We start from the raw sequence: 20581 nt of genomic DNA, 5'->3' as shown, positions 1-20581 counted from the left end.
ACATTCCTTTACAGCTTTGGGTAGGGCGTTCCACATTGATGTGGCATAATTGCGAAACGTGTTTAGTCCCTTATTTGAGCCGAATCTGGGTTTGACATGATTTGTGGAGCTCCCTCTGGTGTTGTGATCGTGGTATTCACTGACCTTTGGGAAGTATTTTGACATGTACATGGGTACCTTGGTCGTGTAGTGTATCTTGTAGACCAGGCCCATTGCAAGTTGTTGTACTCTGTCGTCTACTCTAAGCCATCCTAGGTTGTCGAAGTGGGCAGGGGTGAGGTGGGTTCTAGGAGTAAGGTCAAGCAGTAGTCTGACCATTTCTCTGAGGTCTACAAATCGAGATGCCTATAGGTTAATGTTACTAGTCACTAGCCTCTTCAACTCGTCAATGACCTCACTTTGAGAAGACCATCAAAACAAAACTATGTGAAAATACAAAAGTAGTAGTGTAGCGTCAAGAGGAGAGAAACTCAGCTCCCCGTCACTCCGTCCAGCAGGGGGCGATCTGCCATCTGTGGCGCAGAAAAGTGCGCACACCCGGAAAAGCTCTCTGACGTCACCTCCTGACGATGGTCAATGGTGGCAGCCAGTCAGTCCAAGCTTTTCAGTCACGCAACATTTCTTCTGAGTTTATTATCATTTCTTGTATTCCACAATATGTCTCACTTACAGCTGTTGCGACTGCTCATCAGCGACCGCTTGACCGCGGCGGCCAACGAGATCTTCGGGGCCGTGGAGAGGACGATAGCCGAGTACGAAGAGGAGCTGTCTCGGTCTCAGTCTGAGAGCAGTCATCAACAACACAACATGCCTCCCGAAGGCACCGTCCTGAAACACGAGATGCAGCAGCTCCGCCGCGGTGCAGCAGGTTTGTGTGGATATATTAGGGTTCTCTGTTGTTCACACGCTTTCTTTATCACCACGTCGACTAGTATCAACAGTAACGGTGTCAACAACACTGTTGTTAAGGTGCACTCATGGTGTGTAGCGTGTTGTTATGAATTATGAAAATGGGGGACCCTGATGTAAACAAGACTAGAGTCTTTCTCTGGTCTGCATCCCCTTAACAATTGTGTGTATTGAGCTGTACTGTACTGTACCAATCAATCAATCAAAAGAAAAGCTGGATGTAGCCAATTACTTAAATAGTTTCTTCACAAACATAGCCACAACACTGGTAAACAAACTACCCTCCCACTCAGGGCATTATGGGGTAGAACACATAGTAGCATACTACAAGAACCTAGGGGTCCACAAAGACGACTTCAAACTTGAAATGGTAACAACAGATGAGGTACTCAAAACTGAGCGCCCTCCAACCTAACAAGGCCACTGGCCATGACAACATCCCCTCCAAATTCCTCAGAGACTCAGCAGCCGCCATCACCCCAGTCATCACACACATAATAAACCTCTCCATAAAACAGGGACACGTCCCCAAGGACTTCAAAATCGCGAGAGTGACCCCTCTGCACAAAAAAGGCAGTAAATTAGACCCAGGCAACTACCGCCCTGTTTCTATCCTTACCTCCATCTCGAAAGTCATGGAAAAAATTGTATACGAACAGGTCGAAAAATACCTTGCGGAAAAAAATCGAATCTACGAATTCCAATCTGGCTTCAGAACATCCCACTCCACTGACACATGCCTTCTCTATTTAAACGACCACATCAAACAAGAGGTGGACGCGGGCAAATACTGCGGCATGGTCATGCTGGACCTACAAAAGGCCTTCGACACTGTCAATCACACCATTCTGATTGACAAGCTAAAAGCAATTGGTTTTGATAGTCTTGATAGTCTATCAGTGAGCTGGATGCAATCCTACCTGGAGGGGAGAGAGCAGATGGTGGAGGTAAACGGTACCCTATCCCCCCCCCCCCTCACAGTAAGCTGTGGTGTTCCACAAGGAAGCATACTAGGTCCGCTACTGTTCCTAATTTATGCAAATGACATGTCATCAGCTTGTGACTGCAACTTGTTCCTGTTTGCGGACGACTCAGCCCTGCTGGTCTCTGACAAGAACAAGTTACAGGTCGAAAAAGCCCTCGGCTCAGAACTAGGCAAAATCTGCATATGGCTCGCTGATAACAAACTATCATTACACATGGGCAAAACAGAGTCCATTCTCTTCGGTTCAAATAACAAACTCAGCAAGACCGACGGCTTCTCAGTTACAGTGGGTGACAATATTGTCACGAGGAAAGAAGATATTACCTACCTGGGTTCCATCCTAGAGGCAAATCTTTCCTGTGACAAAATGGCATCCAATGTAATAAAGAAAGTCAACCAACGAACTCGATTCTTGTACCGGATCTCCTCACTGGTAAACAAGAATACCCTGAAGACTCTGGCAGGAGCACTCATTCAAGGGTACTACGACTATGCTTGCACCTCATGGTACCAAAGCACCTCAAAGGCGCTAAAAACAAAATTACAAACATCTCAAAACAAACTGGTCAGACTACTGCTTGACCTTACTCCTAGAACCCACCTCACCCCTGCCCACTTTGACAACTTAGGATGGCTTAGAGTAGACGACAGAGTACAGCAACTTGCAATGGGCCTGGTCTACAAGATACACTACACGACCAAGGTACCCATGTACATGTCAAAATACTTCCCAAAGGTCAGTGAATACCACGATCACAACACCAGAGGGAGCTCCACAAATCATGTTAAACCCAGATTCGGCTCAAACAAGGGACTAAACACGTTTAGCAATTATGCCACATCAATGTGGAACGCCCTACCCAAAGCTGTAAAGGAATGTGAATCACTACCCACTTTCAAAAACACTCAAAAAACACCTACGGGAGACTGCAATTCGAAACTGGCCCCTGTAAATGTCCTAACACAACCCCCTCCAATGTACAGTAAATTACCAAGTATGGTCTTGTCAATATTCCAATGTACAGTTTTGTTTGTACAGTTGTACAGTGTCCCCCACCCACCCCTCCTACCCAACCTCCCACTCCACTACTGCATGACGCATTTACCAGATTCAGATTACTTTATTCACCATATTGTATACAAATGGAACGTGATTCGACATTACAGTGCATGATTTTTTTTTCACAAATAGGAATAAACATAATAAATAAATAAGTGCAAAACAGGACAGAACAGTGAGACAACAATAAGACAGTAAAGTGCAGTGGTTGGGGACATGGATACAGTGCAGCACAAAGTTCAAGTCCAAAAGTCCAGCCCTAGCAGCTCGCCATAGAGGGGGGGGGGGGGGGGGGGAGCAGGGGGACACCTGACTCGTTTACCAGGCGAGCTGCTGAGGGAAAGAAGCTAAGTCTATGGCGGGACTTTAATGTCTTTGGCAGCCGTAGCCGCCCGCCCCGGGGGAGCATGATGAAGAGGCCGTGACCCGGGTGGGCGGGGTCTGCCATGATCTTCCTCGCCCTCCTCAAGGCCCTGGTGGAATGTAGGGACTCGAGGGAGGGAAGGGGGCAGCCGATCACCCTCTCCGCTGCAGCTTGGCCTTGTCCCTGACCGTGTTGACTATACCTAGAGCTGCCGCGGTTACCGCATTACCGCGGTATCGCTGTTACATCACGCCCACCGCAGAGTTAAGCTGAATACCGCATCACCGCTGTTTTTTATAAGAAGAAGAAGAAGAAGAAGAAGAAGAAGATCCAACATATGTGTAAAGAAACAACATATTCCAGTTAACGGTATATTTTTTTAATGATTCGTTACGGCGAAATCAATACTCCATTTGTATAAATTAGGTTAACTGGAGCGTAGTATTGCTGCCTGGCTGAGGGCCGCGTCGCGGCTCATGCGCGCGCTCGGCCAATCGGAGCGCAAAACGGCAACGCGGAAACCCAACTGCGTTGTAGAAAGCATAGACGCGGTCGGGACAGAGCCCTGGGGACTACAGGTATTCACTCTTGGTCGACGGGAAGGGGAGAGAGGCGCGCGCCTCAGCTCCTCAACAGACGCGTCTACCTCAAGTGAGCCTCACGTTGTACCTCACTGCAAGCGTCAATAAACAGTGTTCACTGTTCAGTAGCCCAGTGGTTCCCAAAGTCGGGGTCGCGACCCAGTGGTCAGGCCCAGGGTACAAAATAGTTAGACGCCCAGCGCCACTGGCTTGTAGATTTATTATTTGGCGATTAGAATTTAAGGTCTGCCCGCCACCTGGCGGCTAACAAAATACACTGCATCTACCGCTTCTCCTCCGCTACAATCCACTCCCTCCAGACCGCTCACAGTGGTTTAACACTGGTGTAATATACATGTAGTACAATGCCAAAGCAACAGATGGCGATGTACAAACATGAAGGCCATTTTCAACCAATGAGAAGGGTGAACCTGTGATATCCTGTTCAGGCTTTGTCACTCACATACTGTTAGAAAAGGTTTTGACGCCATTGTTGTTGTCGTTAGCTTACATGCTAACGTTAATGGCAGCTATCATCGCTTAATAGAGCTAGTGAATGGATAAACAACATTATTTAACATTGCAGAATGGGTACAATTACAATGCGGCTCAATACAAACAATTGTTAAGGGGCCCAGGGGGTGTAGACTGTTGTAGTTTGAGCTAATTTACACCATGCTCCAAAAAAATTAAAAATCTGCCGAAGCGATGTGGAGCGGGGAGCGCTCGATTCAAGGTGAGCGGTGAGCGACTTGGGGGCGGGGTCAACATGAGCGATTAGCGGAGCAATTCGTTTCCTTATATCGCTTCCTCCAGGGTTCCAACTTGTGTTGACAAAATGCAACCCTGTTCAGCTACGGGGAATCAGCGCTCTCTCTAGACTAGAAAGGTGCACTCAGTAGAGCACAGATGTCCGCCAGGCCGGCAGCCACACATAATAATAATAATAATAATAGATTGGATTTGTAATGCACTTTTTGTTCACTGGGATCCCAAAGTGCTACACTACATGGTTAAAACAGTTTAAAAAAATAGAAATAAAATGTGTGTCCCGACCCCACTTCTATGTTTCAATAAATTATTTGCATTTAAAACTATTAACGCTGACTCATTCCTTCAGTCCACTCAAAATTATGCTAATATTCCTTATGTTGTTTATGATATTAATTGAAAATAGCATATGAGAGTATTATATGTAATAATAACACATGGCGAAATACTAAAAAGCTATTTATAATTTTTGGCTAGTAAAAAATCTGCCCGGCTGGTACTTTTAAAAATCTACCAGCCAAATGGCAGGTAAGTCAAAAAGTTAAGTTTGTTCCCTGGTCAGGCCACTGAACTTAGAAGCAGGCCAGGACAGTGTTTCTAGTTGTATTCTAAAATTCTATTCTATTATATTCTAAAATGTGACTATATGGTTTTATATTAACTTAATAAATAAACAAAAATGAAAAATCTACTTATTTCAACGAACATTTCAAACTAAATAACAGATTATGCACAAAAAACGCTGAAAACAACCGAAGCAACAATAGTATTTTAATGAGGCTATTATTATTATCATTATTATTTTGCAACAAGTTAGCCCTCTCATAAATAGCACATATAAATGAATAACTAACTTGAACTAACTTAATAGGATTGAAGTGATATTTGGCTTTAAAAATCGGTCGCCTGGCAAAAAAAAAAAAAAGCCTGACGATGTGCATTGGGCCGCGGCTCTCTGACGCCTTATTTTCTGGGTCCCGGCCTGAAAAGTTTGGGAACCCCTGCAGTAGCCTATGTTGTCTGTGTTTCACTTTCAATAACGAATGCGTGCTTGCCGAATCCCAAACAATATTCATGCTGCAAAGTCATCCTCTAAAGATAGACATTTAGACTAGAGGCAGGCTATATGCTATAAAGAATAGACTACTAAAAAAATTAAAAAATGCATTAAAAAAAAATTGTGGTTACCGCGGCGGTTTCAATAGCTTCGCAAATTTGTGCGGTAAGGAAAAAATCAATACCGCGGCAGCCCTAGCTATACCACATGCTTGGTAGGAGCTGTAGTAATACTACAATTCTGTACATCTGATTAGCATTATACTCTGTAGTACTAATTTATACATTTGATATCCAGTTGAATCAATTGTACATTGTATATTACTATTGCACTTTACTGTTATTTGCACTCTGGTTGGATGACAAACCTTTGTTGTTTCACCCCCCCCCCCCCCCCCCCCCCTCTCATACAGACCCCCCACAGCTCTCTGTCTGTGAAGAGGAGCTTCCGTTAGAGACCCAGCAGGACGAGCAGGAGTGGAGTCCGGAGGGCTATTACAGCAGCCCCAGTGACCAGGACCAGCCCCCGCAGGACCAACCACAACCCCCGCAGGTCAAACAGGAACGCCAGGAGCCCTGGAGAAGACGAGACGAGGGGGTGCGGCAGCTGCTGCTGCAACAACAGGAAGCGCCGGAGGAGCCGGACGCCGCGGACTTCTCGTTCAGCCCCACCTGCGTGAGGAGTTTCGTCTATCAGGAGGACTTGACTACTCAGCTCCAAACCCCAGACGTGGGCAGTGAAGGAGGAGGAGGAGGAGACGGTGACGACCCCGTGCCAAGCACTTCTTCGGCCGAACAGGCGAAGGCTTATTCCGACGGAGAGGATCAGGTGAAGTCGGACCCGAGCGGCGAGCGGCGGCCCCTCTCGCCCTCGGACCTCTCCGTCGCTCCGGGCCACGCCGCCGGCCCTCGGTCGGTTTTAAAGAAACCGTTGCGTCTGAGCAAAGGCCACAAGTTGGTGCGCAGGAGGACACCCGCGGGGAACATCGTGTTCACCAAGGGCCCGGAGTCGCACCACCACAGGCCTCAGGCGGAGAGGCAGAGCCGAGAGAAGGCGTACGCCTGCGGCGTGTGCGGCAAGGAGTTCACCCACAGCGCGCACCTGATCACGCACACGCGCATCCACACGGGCGAGCGGCTGTACAGCTGCAAGGTCTGCGGCAAGGAGTTCCGGCACGGCCACAGCGTGATCGTCCACATGCGGATCCACAGCGAGGAGAAACCCTACTGCTGCCAGCTCTGCGGGAAGCAGTTCCGCCAGGTGGGCAACCTGAACGTGCACATGCGGGTCCACACGGGGGAGAGACCCTACAGCTGCAGAGTGTGCGGGAAGAGGTTCAGCAGGAACAACTTGATGACGAACCACATGGCGATGCACAAAGGGGACAGTTTGTACGCCAACCTTTTAACGGACTCCTGAGTTGTAAAAAAGGAAAAGGTACACGGCTTCTGCGCAACTTAAACATTTTACAACGGCTATTTGAATTGGTGCAACAACAGAAGTGTGCAGATGTTTCCCCCCCCCCCCCCCCCATTATCTCTTATATCTTTGCCAAGTCCTCCTGTGTGGTCAGCAGATTGTTCAGAAAATCTTAACAAGTGATTTTAAATTTTACAAAATATTGGCTGGACTGAATGGAAGTGTTTAGCAGAGTGTCTTGCCATTTTTGCACCCGATTTCTAGAGGAGTGGTGCTTAAAGGAACACGCCAACATGTTGGGAAATTAGCTCACCGTCTTCTCCAGAGAGAGACGAGAAGATGGATACCAGTTTCCTCTCGGTGCGTTCAGTAGAAAGCCATCTGGCTGCACGTTAGCCTAGCTCAGCACAATGAATGGAAGCGGACATGGCCGGTTAGCCTAGGCATTGTCCAACTAACACCTCTCCCGAAGGCTAACCGGTGATGTCCGCTTCCATTCATTGTGCTAAGCTAGGCTAACGTGCAGCCAGATAGCTTTCTACTGAACGCACCGAGAGGAAACTGGTATCTATCTTCTTGTCTCTCTCTGGAGAAGACGGTAAGCTAATTTCCCAACATGTGTTGGGAATGTGTTCCTTTAACCTTCTCTCCTGACGAGGACCCCCGCATTGACGCACATTGGGCTGCTGCAGATGTGGCCCATTTGACGAGGTTCCGTCTCGAGAAACTCACACCCGAGCAGATTCTTCTCAGATAATGATCACGTCCAGAATTTCTGTCTTATTCTAGTCGAGGAGACGGTGGTACAGAAACTGAAACTCACTAGTATCCAAACAAGTCACTCCTCTATTTTCTTGTGAATGAAATGGTGGAATTAACCCTTTCACTACCACACTACCAAATGGTTAACCATTACACTGCGACAATACAGAAGGTTAACCCTTTCACTGCCACCTGCCAAAGGGTTAACCCTTTCACTACTGCACTGCAGAATGTTAGACCTTTCACTAGGAGGAAGGGTTAAAACAATTCCAAATTTTTCTGTGGACCCCCTGGAAAGCCCCCCAGGACCCCCACCCCCCCCCCCCCCCCCCCACACACACACATTGAGAACCGCTGTTCTAGAGAAACACGACACTAAACGGATGTTCTCAACGAGGAACGTGTGATCCAGGAGTGCTGCGAAGAGCTCCATTTTCTGTTTAGCGGATTGATTGATTGATTGATTGATTGAAAACTTTATTAACAGATTGCAGAATGGGTACAATACAGTACGGCTCAATAAACACAATTGTTAACACTTTCATTGCCAGCCATGCGGTGCGCCTTACCCCCCTTGAATGCCACCACCCACTTCAATGATAGAGCTCTCATATTTGTGAACGCATAAACTATGTCTTAAATTATGGCTATGTGTCTAATCTGGCCGTCGCTTATCAATAACTTGTTTGCAGTCAACATTGTCCAAACGGATTGTTTTTTAATCGGTTCATATCCGTTTTATACCATTTTGAAAAACGCTCATTTCAGGAAAATATAAAGATTCTGTGATAATCGCCCTTTACTGGAATATTCTGGAATACACAAAAAACGTTGTAATTTTTCGGCCTATATATGAATCGTTTTCAAATAACGCTAGATTACCGATAGTATATGTGTACGTATGCACGCTGTAGAAGCGAGCTGAAAAATCTATTCTCATTTCCTGATCAACACACACACACACATAGGGCACACGTTGATATCTCTGTGAAAAAAGGTCTGATTATCCTAAGACTGGTAAAATAGATTCCTTACCTCAGATCAGATGTTCTCCAAAAAGATTATTCCAATTCCTGATCGCCATTCCAAATATCGATCGTGTTTATTGATCCAACGCTGGGTACTGGAAATATGTATTCCACGCTGTTCTGATGGTCCACAATGAATCCGATCCTCTCGGGTGACTTGCCCGAGAAGTAAAATGAGGAAGCAGGATTTTTTTTTTTTACCATGTGTTTCATTCAATTCATTCCAAAGGGGTGCAATACAACAGGGAGAGACGATAGGGGGCGGTATTTTCCCAATGGAGCTCAGAGAGTTTGCAGCACTAACGTGAGACTAGATTGATGAAATATGAATTCAAATTGCTAATTAAAAAAAAACTAGATCTCTCGTCGTTGGCAATGAACGGTCGGCATGAACAAACAAGATATCTCGTTGTTGGCATTGAAAGTGTTAAGGGGATGCAGACCAGAGAAAGACTTTCGTCTTGTTTACATCAGGGTCCCCCATTTTCAATTCATAATGACATTTATGATATACACGACATACAGATAAACAGTACTGTTACATCCAGACATTTATGACATACAAGATATACAAAGAGACAGAGTTTCTAAAAGATCACCAGGAGACTTTTAATCTGGCTCTCTAGAAAAGTTAGTCCATGCATTTTACTTGCCCTTAAAAGGTAGAATCAGTAATGTCGTCAAACAGTGCCCTCTACATTACATCAGTCATTTAGCTGACACGTTTATCCAAAGCGACTTGCAAGTTTTGTACGACAAGTTAGTAGGAAGGGTACAACTCTTATCAGCTGAGTAACAATGTTCATCAAAGTGTTAAGACCTGAGTGTATGTTAGTATATTAGGAAGAGTGCATGACAATAAGAAGGTTCGGTTTTTTTTTCATTTCAGATACTGATTGAAGAAGTGTGTCTTTAGTTGACGGCGACGACGAGAGAGCCTTGCATGGTATTGCACTTTGTTTACATTTTCTGTCTTGGTTTGATGGGTGTGGGTTGAAGTTAAGTAACTTAATATTATACTGTGAATTCCCCCCGGACCTCTCTTGGAAGAGCCTGAGGTGTGGCCAGCAGTAGCACCCCCCCCCCCCCCCCCCCTATCCCCACTCAACTCCAACCCACACATCGGACCAAAACTAAATAATGTAAACAAAGTGCAGTACCAGTACCTAGTGCCTAGAGGTCACTGTTTGACCGCGTTACGGATTCTATTCTAGTTGATGCATTGACCCAAAAGCAGGGGTGTAAAAAGTACCCAGAAATTATACTTAAGTGAAAGTATGGGTACCGTCTTAAAATCGTACTCAAGTAAAAGTCAGAGTATCTGGCTAAAAACACACTTGAGTAAAAGTAAAAAAAAGTTTCTACTTTTAAATGTACAAAAGTTAAAACTTTTTTCTGACTGTCTATTCTTCTGCTAGCAGGTGTTTAATCAAAGATCCCGCTTTCTAGTCTTGCACAAAGACCAATCAGTATGGGTATGGGCGGGTTAATTTTCCATTGATGGGGATTTGATTTGCTGTTTTTAAATAAAGTGCGGCCGCAGGATTAATAACGTTACCGTTAGTTCGGTCAGAGAAACAAATATACTAATTAAAATGGTTGGACCTGTGAGATTTGTACTTTGTAGGTCATTTTAAATGTAAGGAGTAAAAGTATGTTTTTTTGTCCCTCTGAAATGTAATTGAGTATAAGTATACAAACCTAATAATACTCGGAGGCGGCTGATTGGCGCAGTGGGCAAGGCGCTCGCCACTAACGCAGGAGACGCTGGGTTCAAGCCCAGCTCTCGGCGTTGCTACCGGCTGGCCGGTCGTTCATACTAACACAATTGGCAAGTGTTAGAGGGTGGGAAAGCCGGTGGGTGGGGATTGGATGTTGTGGACAGCGACTCCTACAGGTCGGTTTGGTGACGCCGGTGCGGCGGAAGCAGGAAGTAGCGGGGGCAGCGTGAGCCTCCCACGCGTTACTCCTCGCCACAGAGTTCGAGCTGCTGCGGTGAAAAGATGCGACAGGCTGCCTCCTCGTGTACCGGAGGGGACACATGATGCAAGGCTTCTGTCCTCACTACAGCCGACCAGTGGGAGGCATAGTCTAGCAACGTTCAAGACGGGAGGGAAGAATTTGATACTACGAAATTGGGATGGGAGAAAAATAGAAAATGGGGAGAAAAAGTGGATACAAAAAAAAACCTAATAATACTTGAGTAAAGTACAAATCCCCAAAAACACTACAGTCCTTAGGTATTTTAACGAAGTACAATTACTCAAGTACTTTACACCCCTGCTCAAAAGTATGATCGAAAAGAAAGAGTGGTCATTATCCAAAGACATACAGTATGTGTTTACAGAATACTTTTAAATGTCCTCATTCTATATTAGGTCTGGAATATTGCCTTTACCTTTGGAAACTGGATGTCATGTTGGCACTAAAGAACAGGATAGGTTTTATTATTTATGTGGGCTAAATGAAATTGAAAACAAAATACATTTAGTCTTATACTGTTTAAGACTCAGAAATACTTAAACGTTACTGCGAGAAGGAAACATTTGCCTTTGTGGATTATTTAGATAAAGCTTGGACACTTAGAAAACACAGGTTGTATAACTGAAGGTTCTGTATTATACTCGTTACCTCAAGTCTATTATTATAATTATTATTATTATGCTAAGTGACCGTGAAGACTGTGTCTTAAATGTTGTTGTAATTGTGTGTCATGTACTCCCATGTGGGATGGCCATTTGGATGGTGACACAAAAATAAAAATAACATTCGTTCATTCCCACTTAAAATATCACCGTTTCATATTTTCATTTCTCTTACCCGGTGTGATTTAGCCGTTGTCGTGGAAATTACTCTAAGAGAAGAAACGATTAGCTGAGTAATTCTGATTGAGTCGAGTTGTAAAAAATGAACATGGATGTATTCATTGTGATCACAGTGAAAGTGCTCAGTTGCTAATCAGAGACCAAGTGTACACAAGCGTCTGACCAGAAAGTGAGACAGAACCCTGGTCAGACGTACAATTAAATACATCACTGAACATGTCATGACGTACATTAAGATGACCAAACAGGTAAACATAGATTTAACATAGAAGAGAAGATAAAAAACAAGATCTCAGAAGGTCTGAGGGTTTCTCGTCCCTGAGACAAACTGGAGTCAAGATTAAACAAGAAAAGAACAAGATGTGATTTACTTGGAAATGTCTATCTATCCCGGCCCTTGAGGTTGTTTTAAGAACATCAGCCAGACTGTCGCCCCCTAGTGTCTTTGAGCTCTGCTAGTTGACCTATATTAAACTAGTCGAATATGTATGATAGAATATGTATTTCAACACAAATCTATAATGACATGATAATATTTCCATGACACCGTCAACCTCCGATATTACACTCTCCCTGGAGTGACCAGTGACTTAGCCATCAACCTCCAATATTACACTCTCCCTGGAGTGACCAGTGACTTAGCCATCAACCTACAATATTACACTCTCCCTGGAGTGACCAGTGACTTAGCCGACGGTCAACCTACAATATTACACTCTCCCTGGAGTGACCAGTGACTTAGCCGTCAACCTCCAATATTACACTCTCCCTGGAGTGACCAGTGACTTAGCCGACGGTCAACCTCCAATATTACACTCTCCCTGGAGTGACCATTGACTTAGCCGTCAACTTCCAATATTACACTCTCCCTGGAGTGACCAGTGACTTAGCCGACGGTCAACCTCCAATATTACACTCTCCCTGGAGTGACCATTGACTTAGCCGTCAACTTCCAATATTACACTCTCCCTGGAGTGACCAGTGACTTAGCCGTCAACTTCCAATATTACACTCTCCCTGGAGTGACCATTGACTTAGCCGACGGTCAACCTCCAATATTACACTCTCCCTGGAGTGACCAGTGACTTAGCCGACGGTCAACCTACAATATTACACTCCCTGGAGTGACCAGTGACTTAGCCGACGGTCAACCTACAATATTACACTCTCCCTGGAGTGACCAGTGACTTAGCCGACGGTCAACCTCCAATATTACACTCTCCCTGGAGTGACCATTGACTTAGCCGACGGTCAACCTCCAATATTACACTCCCTGGAGTGACCAGTGACTTAGCCGACGGTCAACCTCCAATATTACACTCTCCCTGGAGTGACCAGTGACTTAGCCGACGGTCAACCTCCAATATTACACTCTCCCTGGAGTGACCAGTGACTTAGTCGTCAACCTCCAACTCTCTGTGGAGTGTGTCACCCCAGAACACAGGAGAAACGAGTGACTTTGATCACACTTATCAAGAATCAAGAGGTTTATTTGTCACATACATTATACCAGGGCATACAGTGAAATGCGGGTGGTCATGCCTGCATCGATTGTGCAAAATACAATAATAAAAATAAGCATAGAAAAAATAAAATAGGTAAGACACAAGATATGCATGATAAAAAAAATACATGCTAAGTTCCTGAGAAACTGGTTCCTATGTACACTACTATACAATTTACAATTTTAACTCTTAATTTATCTAAACTATACTATACAATACCTCCTTCCTTTAAAGTGACTTTTCCATTATTTAAAGTGACATTTTGTTTAAAGTGATTGTTTTAGCGGTTTGCAATGTACCGTAAACACAGTCCTGACTGATGACTATCAACTTATTTTGATACCAAAATGAAATGTGTCTTTAAATCCAATGTTGATTTTGTAGACATTGGAACCAAGCAAGCAGCGTATCTCTTGTATAGTCTTCAGGGATAATGGAAGTGATTATAATATGAATTATTTAGATTTTTATGGAAAGGGTGAGTGTCGCACTGGCATCTGGATAATAGGACATTTTCATAGGTTGTGTTTACAGTCCTATATTTGTATTTATTTGCAAGTTGCATTGCATCGTATCGCATCTGTACATTTCAATAGATCCAGACTGGTACTGGTTCTCCAGCGGGAGATGTTTTTATGGAGCCACTTTGCTGCTACTCTTCCAGAAAGGAGCGTGCAGCTGAACATCCGAGTTTACACACAGACCCACGTGGATTGGAGTTGCCATGGAGACGGATGTCAACATTTGCACGTTTTTGTTGTTGGAAGGTTGAAGCCCGTCTATCTGTTTGCAGTAACTTACGCTCTATTCTTTTTTTCGACCGTGAGAAATGTCTGCTGTGAACAAGAAGCTGATACAAAACCTCGCCGAGACTCTGGCCAAACAAGTGAAACAGTGTAAGTGTTGATTTCGAGTTTTCGACCATATAGCCACTTGCGTTGCTATTGTGTGCATCAGCTAACGTTAGCAACAGCTAATTTGTAATAATGTTAGCTAGATAAATTAAGCAGCTGTTGTTGTGGCCAACTGTGCATTGTGCCTTCTGTTACTCTTACTCTATTAATAATAACGTCAATAACACGGTCTGACTGACACTGTTATTCTTTTACAAGTCAACAAGACGGAGGCGGGGTGTCTGATCCGACTGTTCCACGGCCTGTTGGGGGACCACACGGCGCACGGCCTGGACAGAGGGGGGTTCAGAAACATATTGCACAACACCTTCGGAATGACCGATGACATGATGATGGATAGAGGTACAGTAGGCGTCCACTGCCCTTTTTTGATGCCGTTGAGCAAGGCACTCAATCCCTTGGGAATACACACACTTTATGTCTCAAGGCTATAGTTACATGTCTCAACAAATGCGCATGTTTGTATTAATTAATGATTGTGTGCCATTATTACTATCAAATGTAATGATTGTGAAATATTACTGTAATGATTACAGAATGAGTTGTGTGTGTGTATGAATCAAGCATCCTTGACTCCAGGGACAACGATGGAAATAAGTCTCGGCTTTTCGTTTCTATCCCTGACAAAGCAAATACTCATGTGATCTGTGTTTGTTCAGTTGTCTAAATAAATACCTACTATACCCAACTTGTCCTAAACGGTAAATGGACTGCATGTATCCAAAGCGCTTTACAAGTGCCAACCTGCTCACGGGAGAAGTTGGGGGTTAATAAATGCATTCATTTATTTGCATTTATTTTAAATTTGTTGGACCTTATGGTGTTCTTATTTTGTTCTTGACTTATTGTTATGTTTCTTCTTGACTTGTTTAAAGAAGACTTGTCCGGCCCATGGGGACATTAACGTGTGTTGTCGGGCCTTACAAATACATTTGATTTGATTTAATACACAATTATATCATACAGTAATGTTAAATAACTGCCAGATATTGAAATATTAAGTAATAAGGAAAAAGGGGCAAAAGCACTTACTCCTAGGACATTCTTTGACAATTTACAAAATACTAAAAGGTTCCAGGCGAAATTCTATAATGGTAGGTTTAAATGGGTTAAGTAAGTGTCTTGCTCAATGGCACTACGACGTGCTGCTGGGAGGAGCCGGAATCGAACCGGAAACCTTCTGATGATTACCAAACGACCCCTGCTCTCTACCTCCTGAGCCACTGTCACAGTTTCTGTAAATATGTACAGGTTTAAAAAGCAAACAAAATAAGTTGCTATTGTAATTCAATCATTGCAAAATTGTAGTATGATTAAGATTTTAAAACATTTAAAGGAACACGCCGACATTATGGGAAATGTGCTTACAGTCATCCCCAGAGTCGGACAAGAAGATGAATACCAAATTTCTCTCCGCTCGTTCAGTAGAAAGCTATCCAGCTGCACACTAGTACAAATGAATGGAAGCAGATACGGACCAGCTAGCCTAGCTTAAAACTTCGGCAGAGGTGTTTTTGGCCAACAGCTAGGTGAGCTGGTCCGTCGCGGCTTCCATTAATTTGTGCTGAGCTAGGTTAGCTGGTCCGTCTCTGCTTCCATTAATTTGTGCTAAGCTAGGTTAGCTGGTCCGTCTCTGCTTCCATTAATTTGTGCTAAGCTAGGTTAGCTGGTCCGTCTCGGCTACCATTAATTTGTGCTGAGCTAGGTTAGCTGGTCCGTCTCTGCTTCCATTAATTTGTGCTAAGCTAGGTTAGCTGGTCCGTCTCCGCTTCCATTAATTTGTGCTAAGCTAGGTTAGCTGGTCCGTCTCTGCTTCCATTAATTTGTGCTAAGCTAGGTTAGCTGGTCCGTCTCTGCTTCCATTAATTTGTGCTAAGCTAGGTTAGCTGGTCCGTCTCTGCTTCCATTCATTTGTGCTAAGCTAGGTTAGCTGGTCCGTCTCTGCTTCCATTAATTTGTGCTAAGCTAGGTTATCTTGCAGCTGGATAGCTTTCTACTGAATGCACAGAGGAAATTAGTATCTTCAGACAGTAAGTGCATTTCCCATGATGTTGGCGTGTTCCTTTAAGCTAAACACGATTCACTGCATAGCAGAAACGGAAGCCGCGGCTTAGAGGACAAGGCACATGGGAAAGTCTCCGTTCTGTCCTGTCGTTAACGATGATGTCTTTTCTCCTAGTCTTCCATGCCTTCGATAAAGACAACACCGGTTATGTCTGTGTGAGAGAGTGGCTCGAGGGACTGGCCATCTTCCTACGTGGGACCTTGGAGGAAAAAATGAAATGTAACGTTTGTTTCTCTTTACTTTCGAGGTTTCCATGCCTTGTGGGGACATTCCATTGATTTCCTTGTCCTTGTGGGGTCCGACCAACCACACACACACACACACACACACACACACAGAGTTACAGGCTGATGGAGGCTGGTATGTGACCAGGCCCAAACACAGAAATGACTGGGCCCCTGAAGAAGTGAATAGAATAGAATAGAATAGAATAGAATAGAAGTACTTTATTGATCTAGAGGGACATTCAGCACTACAGATCGCTCACAGTGAACACTTAGGTAGTCAAAAATAACGAATAAGAATAAAATAGGGATATACATTCTGAGATATGTATATACATTCTAAAATATACAGCCAAAAATATACAGTAAAATGTACAGTAATAAGTGTAAAATTATAAAACATCGGTTTAAAAAGTAAAAGTCCAGGAAGATTTGCCAGAGTTGTACTGTCACTCTGTGCTCAGTGAGGCGTTACATAGTCTGATGGCTGTCACTCTGTGCTCAGTGAGGCGTTACATAGTCTGATGGCTGTCACTCTGCTCAGTGAGGTGTTATACAGTCTGATGGCTGTCACTCTGTGCTCAGTGAGGCGTTACATAGTCTGATGGCTGTCACTCTGCTCAGTGAGGTGTTATACAGTCTGATGGCTGTCACTCTGCTCAGTGAGGTGTTATACAGTCTGATGGCTGTCACTCTGCTCAGTGAGGTGTTATACAGTCTGATGGCTGTCACTCTGCTCAGTGAGGTGTTATACAGTCTGATGGCTGTCACTCTGCTCAGTGAGGTGTTATACAGTCTGATGGCTGTCACTCTGCTCAGTGAGGTGTTATACAGTCTGATGGCTGTCACTCTGCTCAGTGAGGTGTTACATAGTCTGATGGCTGTCGGAATGAAGGGCTTCCCGTGCTCCACGAATGGGTCCTCGTCAAACATGCTTAACACATACAGTATATTAACATGTGTTTATCGTTGGCCTCCATGGTACCCCCCTGATGGTACACACACACCAGTGTCGTAGTACTCAAGTCAGAGTCCTGGAGTGATTTTCAGGACATGTGACTCGACTTGGGACTTAAACACTGATGACTCGGACTTGAGCAGCATTGACTGCATTCGGACTCGGAAGGTGCAGACGAGGACTCCGACTTGTTCATTGATGAGTTATTTATAAATAAAAAAAAATTTAATAGGCCCTAATCATTTGGCATAAGATATTGATCGCTAGTGTATTTGTTTGGCTATTGTGTCACAAAGTAAATAAACTATAATGTAGACCTTTTTTTATTTGTACGTCAGCTCTTTGACTGCCAGAGTGGAGTGGACTCAGCCTTGATGACTCGGACTAGGGTAATGGGGACTCGAGACTCGAGATTTAGTGACTCGACTACAACACTGACACACACACAAACAACAAGCTGATGTCCTGTTCTCCGCTTGTGTGTCTCAAACTGCTTCGATGTATATGACCTGGGCGAGGACGGCTACATCCCTAGCCTCCACACACACTCTTATAAGATAAGAATCCTTTATTGATCCCCTTGGGGAAATTCGGGTGTCAAAGCAGCATGGGGGGGGGAATACAGGGTGGGGGATGCATAGCTTCACAGTCCTATACAGTCCAGTATCTATATACACTATAGATACTTAAGGTATAGATACAAATACAATATAGTAATATAAAAAGTACAAACACAAGATAGTTGAGTCTTTAGTGCAAAGAAACAAGATAGTCGGTACGGTGATGTGAGTCTCTAGTTCTCAAGTCCTGAGTTGTGACAGTGATGATCGCTCTGGCAGCAGAACCGGCCGATCCGGCCGCCCGAGCCCTTTGTTGTAGAGCCTGATGCCGGTATAAAGGACCGTCCCAGGCGGTTTGTGGTGTGTCGGGGGGGGGGATGAGTCTTAGGCTGAACGTACTCTTCATTCTGGCTAGCTCCTCGTAGAGGGGGTGAGAGGGGTTCTCAAGGATGGCTTCTAGCTTTTTCCTCATCCTCCTCTCAGCCACCACCTCTAGGTTATCCAGCTCACCACCCACTACTGAGCTAGCCTTCTCAACCAGCTTGTTCAGCTTGCTGGAGTCCCTCGAGTTGATGTTGCCCCCCCAGCACACCACAGCAAAAAAGAGGACGCTGGCTACAACCGACTGGTAGAAAGATAGCCAACATTATGGGAATCATATACAGTATTCGCTCCAGAGAGAGACAAGTAGATAGATACCAGTTTCCTCTCTGTGCGTTCAGTAGAAAGCTATCTGGCTGCACGTTAGCCTAGCTTAGCACAATGAATGGAAGCGGACAGTACTGGTTAGTCTAGGCAACACCTCTCCCGAAGTTTAAGCTAGGCTAACCGGTACTGTTTGCTGCCATTCATTGTGCTAAGCTAGGCTAGCTTGCAGCCGGATAGCTTTCTACTGAACGCACAGAGAGGAAACTGGTATGGTATCCATCTTTTATTTTTACAAAAAAAAATCATCTTCTTGTCTCTCTCTGGAGAAGACGGTAAGCTAATTTCCCATAATGTTGTCATGTTAAATAAATGAATGTTCTCCGTTTGCGTGTGTCTCAGACTGCTTCCACGTATATGACCTGAACGGGGACGGTTACATCTCCAGGGAGGAGATGTTTCTCATGCTGAAGGACTGTCTGATCAAACAGCCCCACGAGGAAGACCCCGATGAGGGAGTCAAAGACCTGGTGGAGATCGCTCTCAAGATAATGGTGAGTGGCAGAGTTACTCTTCATCACTCACCCCTTCTCTGTAGCAGGGCGGGTCTCCCTGAAAACACGGTGTTTCACCCTTCTTTGTAGCAGGGCGGGTCTCCCTGAAAACACGGCGTTTCACCTGGGGGTGGGGTCACAGAGTGCTGTGTGTTCCTGATGCGAATACTGTAATAGTATATTATGTGACGTGACATACATCTGCACAAACCGTTCACATATGACATACATCCAGTGGTGGAAAGTAAACGAGTCTTTTTACTAGTACTGTACTTAAGTACAATTTCAAGCTACTTTTACTTTATGCGAGTATTTTCATTTTATGGAACTTTTACTCCACTGCATTTCAAGGGAAATATTGTACTTTTCACTCCACTACATTTATCTGAACCCATCAGTTACTAGTTACTTTGAAGAAAAGGATTTTTGCATAGAAATCATAATATATAAAAAGAAAATATGAAGATTATATACTTTCACATTTGAAGCCTGTCAACTTCAAGAGGAACGTAATCAGCATAACTGGACCACACACCACTTTAACACAACCTCATGGATACGGAAACGCCATGTAGAATGTGTACTTTTACTTTAGATACTTAAGTACATTCAAAAGCAAATACTTCTCTACTTTTAAGAAAAACAACGGTGTACTTCTTCCACCACAAATCTGCACAAATAACCTCATATTGAATGCATCTATTATTCAGTGTAGTTTGTTAGCGTACACCACTACGTCCTGCAAAACTACACCCAATCCGGGCGGAACACCATGCTTTTGGGGACCATTTCTTTGTCATCATTGAATAAAAAAAATAAATAAAAAAGTTTTCCACAACTAGGATGTGGAAAATGAAATCTAGAAATACAAATAAGATGAAGTGACCAGAGCACCCACAAAGCTACTCACATGACCCCCACCCCCCCACGCTGATGTAATAAACAGTCTTTGTTGACAGGACCATGACCACGACAGCAGGATCTCGTACGCAGACTTTGAGAAGTCGGTGAGAGAGGAGGATCTGTTGCTGGAAGCTTTTGGACCCTGCCTCCCTGATGCTAAGGTAATTATGAAGTAAAGAAAAAACTGTTGACACACAATAGTGAATGGTTTTTGATATTTTTTCCCCCTTTAAGTTAAAGGAGCTATAAGATACAATTTTATGTAGTTATTATTATTATTATACCTTTTTTTATAATACATCCACAGAGCTTTTTAGAAAGGTGCAGAATAAAAGTATTGCCCCCCCCCCCCAAAATATTGATCCATGAATTTATCAATTTATTTATTTATGATTCATATTTATTTAAAAAATTGGCGGGTCCAAAATGAATGTTGTTGTTTACATGGAATGCACCCGATTGGATAAATGACATGCTGGTGCTCTAGTGCGG

At 44.1% G+C, this 20581-nt stretch overlaps 2 protein-coding genes across 2 annotated transcripts in view; both read left to right on the top strand.

The window, feature by feature from the left end:
• Window positions 1-588: 588 nt before the first annotated feature.
• Window positions 589-7294, top strand: LOC311227758 (uncharacterized protein). Its single transcript, XM_084313542.1, has 2 exons — window positions 589-868; window positions 6140-7294. The coding sequence occupies exons 1-2, from the start codon at window positions 658-660 to the stop codon at window positions 7144-7146; spliced, it is 1218 nt and encodes a 405-aa protein (XP_084169668.1). The 5' UTR covers window positions 589-657; the 3' UTR covers window positions 7147-7294.
• Window positions 7295-14040: 6746 nt separating this feature from the next.
• The window catches only part of pex1 (peroxisomal biogenesis factor 1), a 113776-nt gene continuing 107235 nt past the window's right edge, over window positions 14041-20581 (top strand). Inside the window, exons 1-5 of the mRNA XM_084312037.1 lie at window positions 14041-14162; window positions 14379-14522; window positions 16360-16464; window positions 19035-19186; window positions 20146-20250. Coding sequence (XP_084168163.1) covers window positions 14096-14162; window positions 14379-14522; window positions 16360-16464; window positions 19035-19186; window positions 20146-20250 — 573 coding nt within the window. The 5' untranslated portion in view covers window positions 14041-14095. The remainder of the gene's footprint in view (window positions 14163-14378; window positions 14523-16359; window positions 16465-19034; window positions 19187-20145; window positions 20251-20581) is intronic.

The sequence above is a fragment of the Notolepis coatsorum genome (assembly GCF_963971535.1).
Source record: "Notolepis coatsorum genome assembly, chromosome: 4".
Taxonomy (NCBI): Eukaryota; Metazoa; Chordata; class Actinopteri; order Aulopiformes; family Paralepididae; genus Notolepis; species Notolepis coatsorum.
The sequence above is the reverse complement of the archived record's forward strand: the minus strand, read 5'-3'. Positions and strand labels throughout refer to the sequence as shown.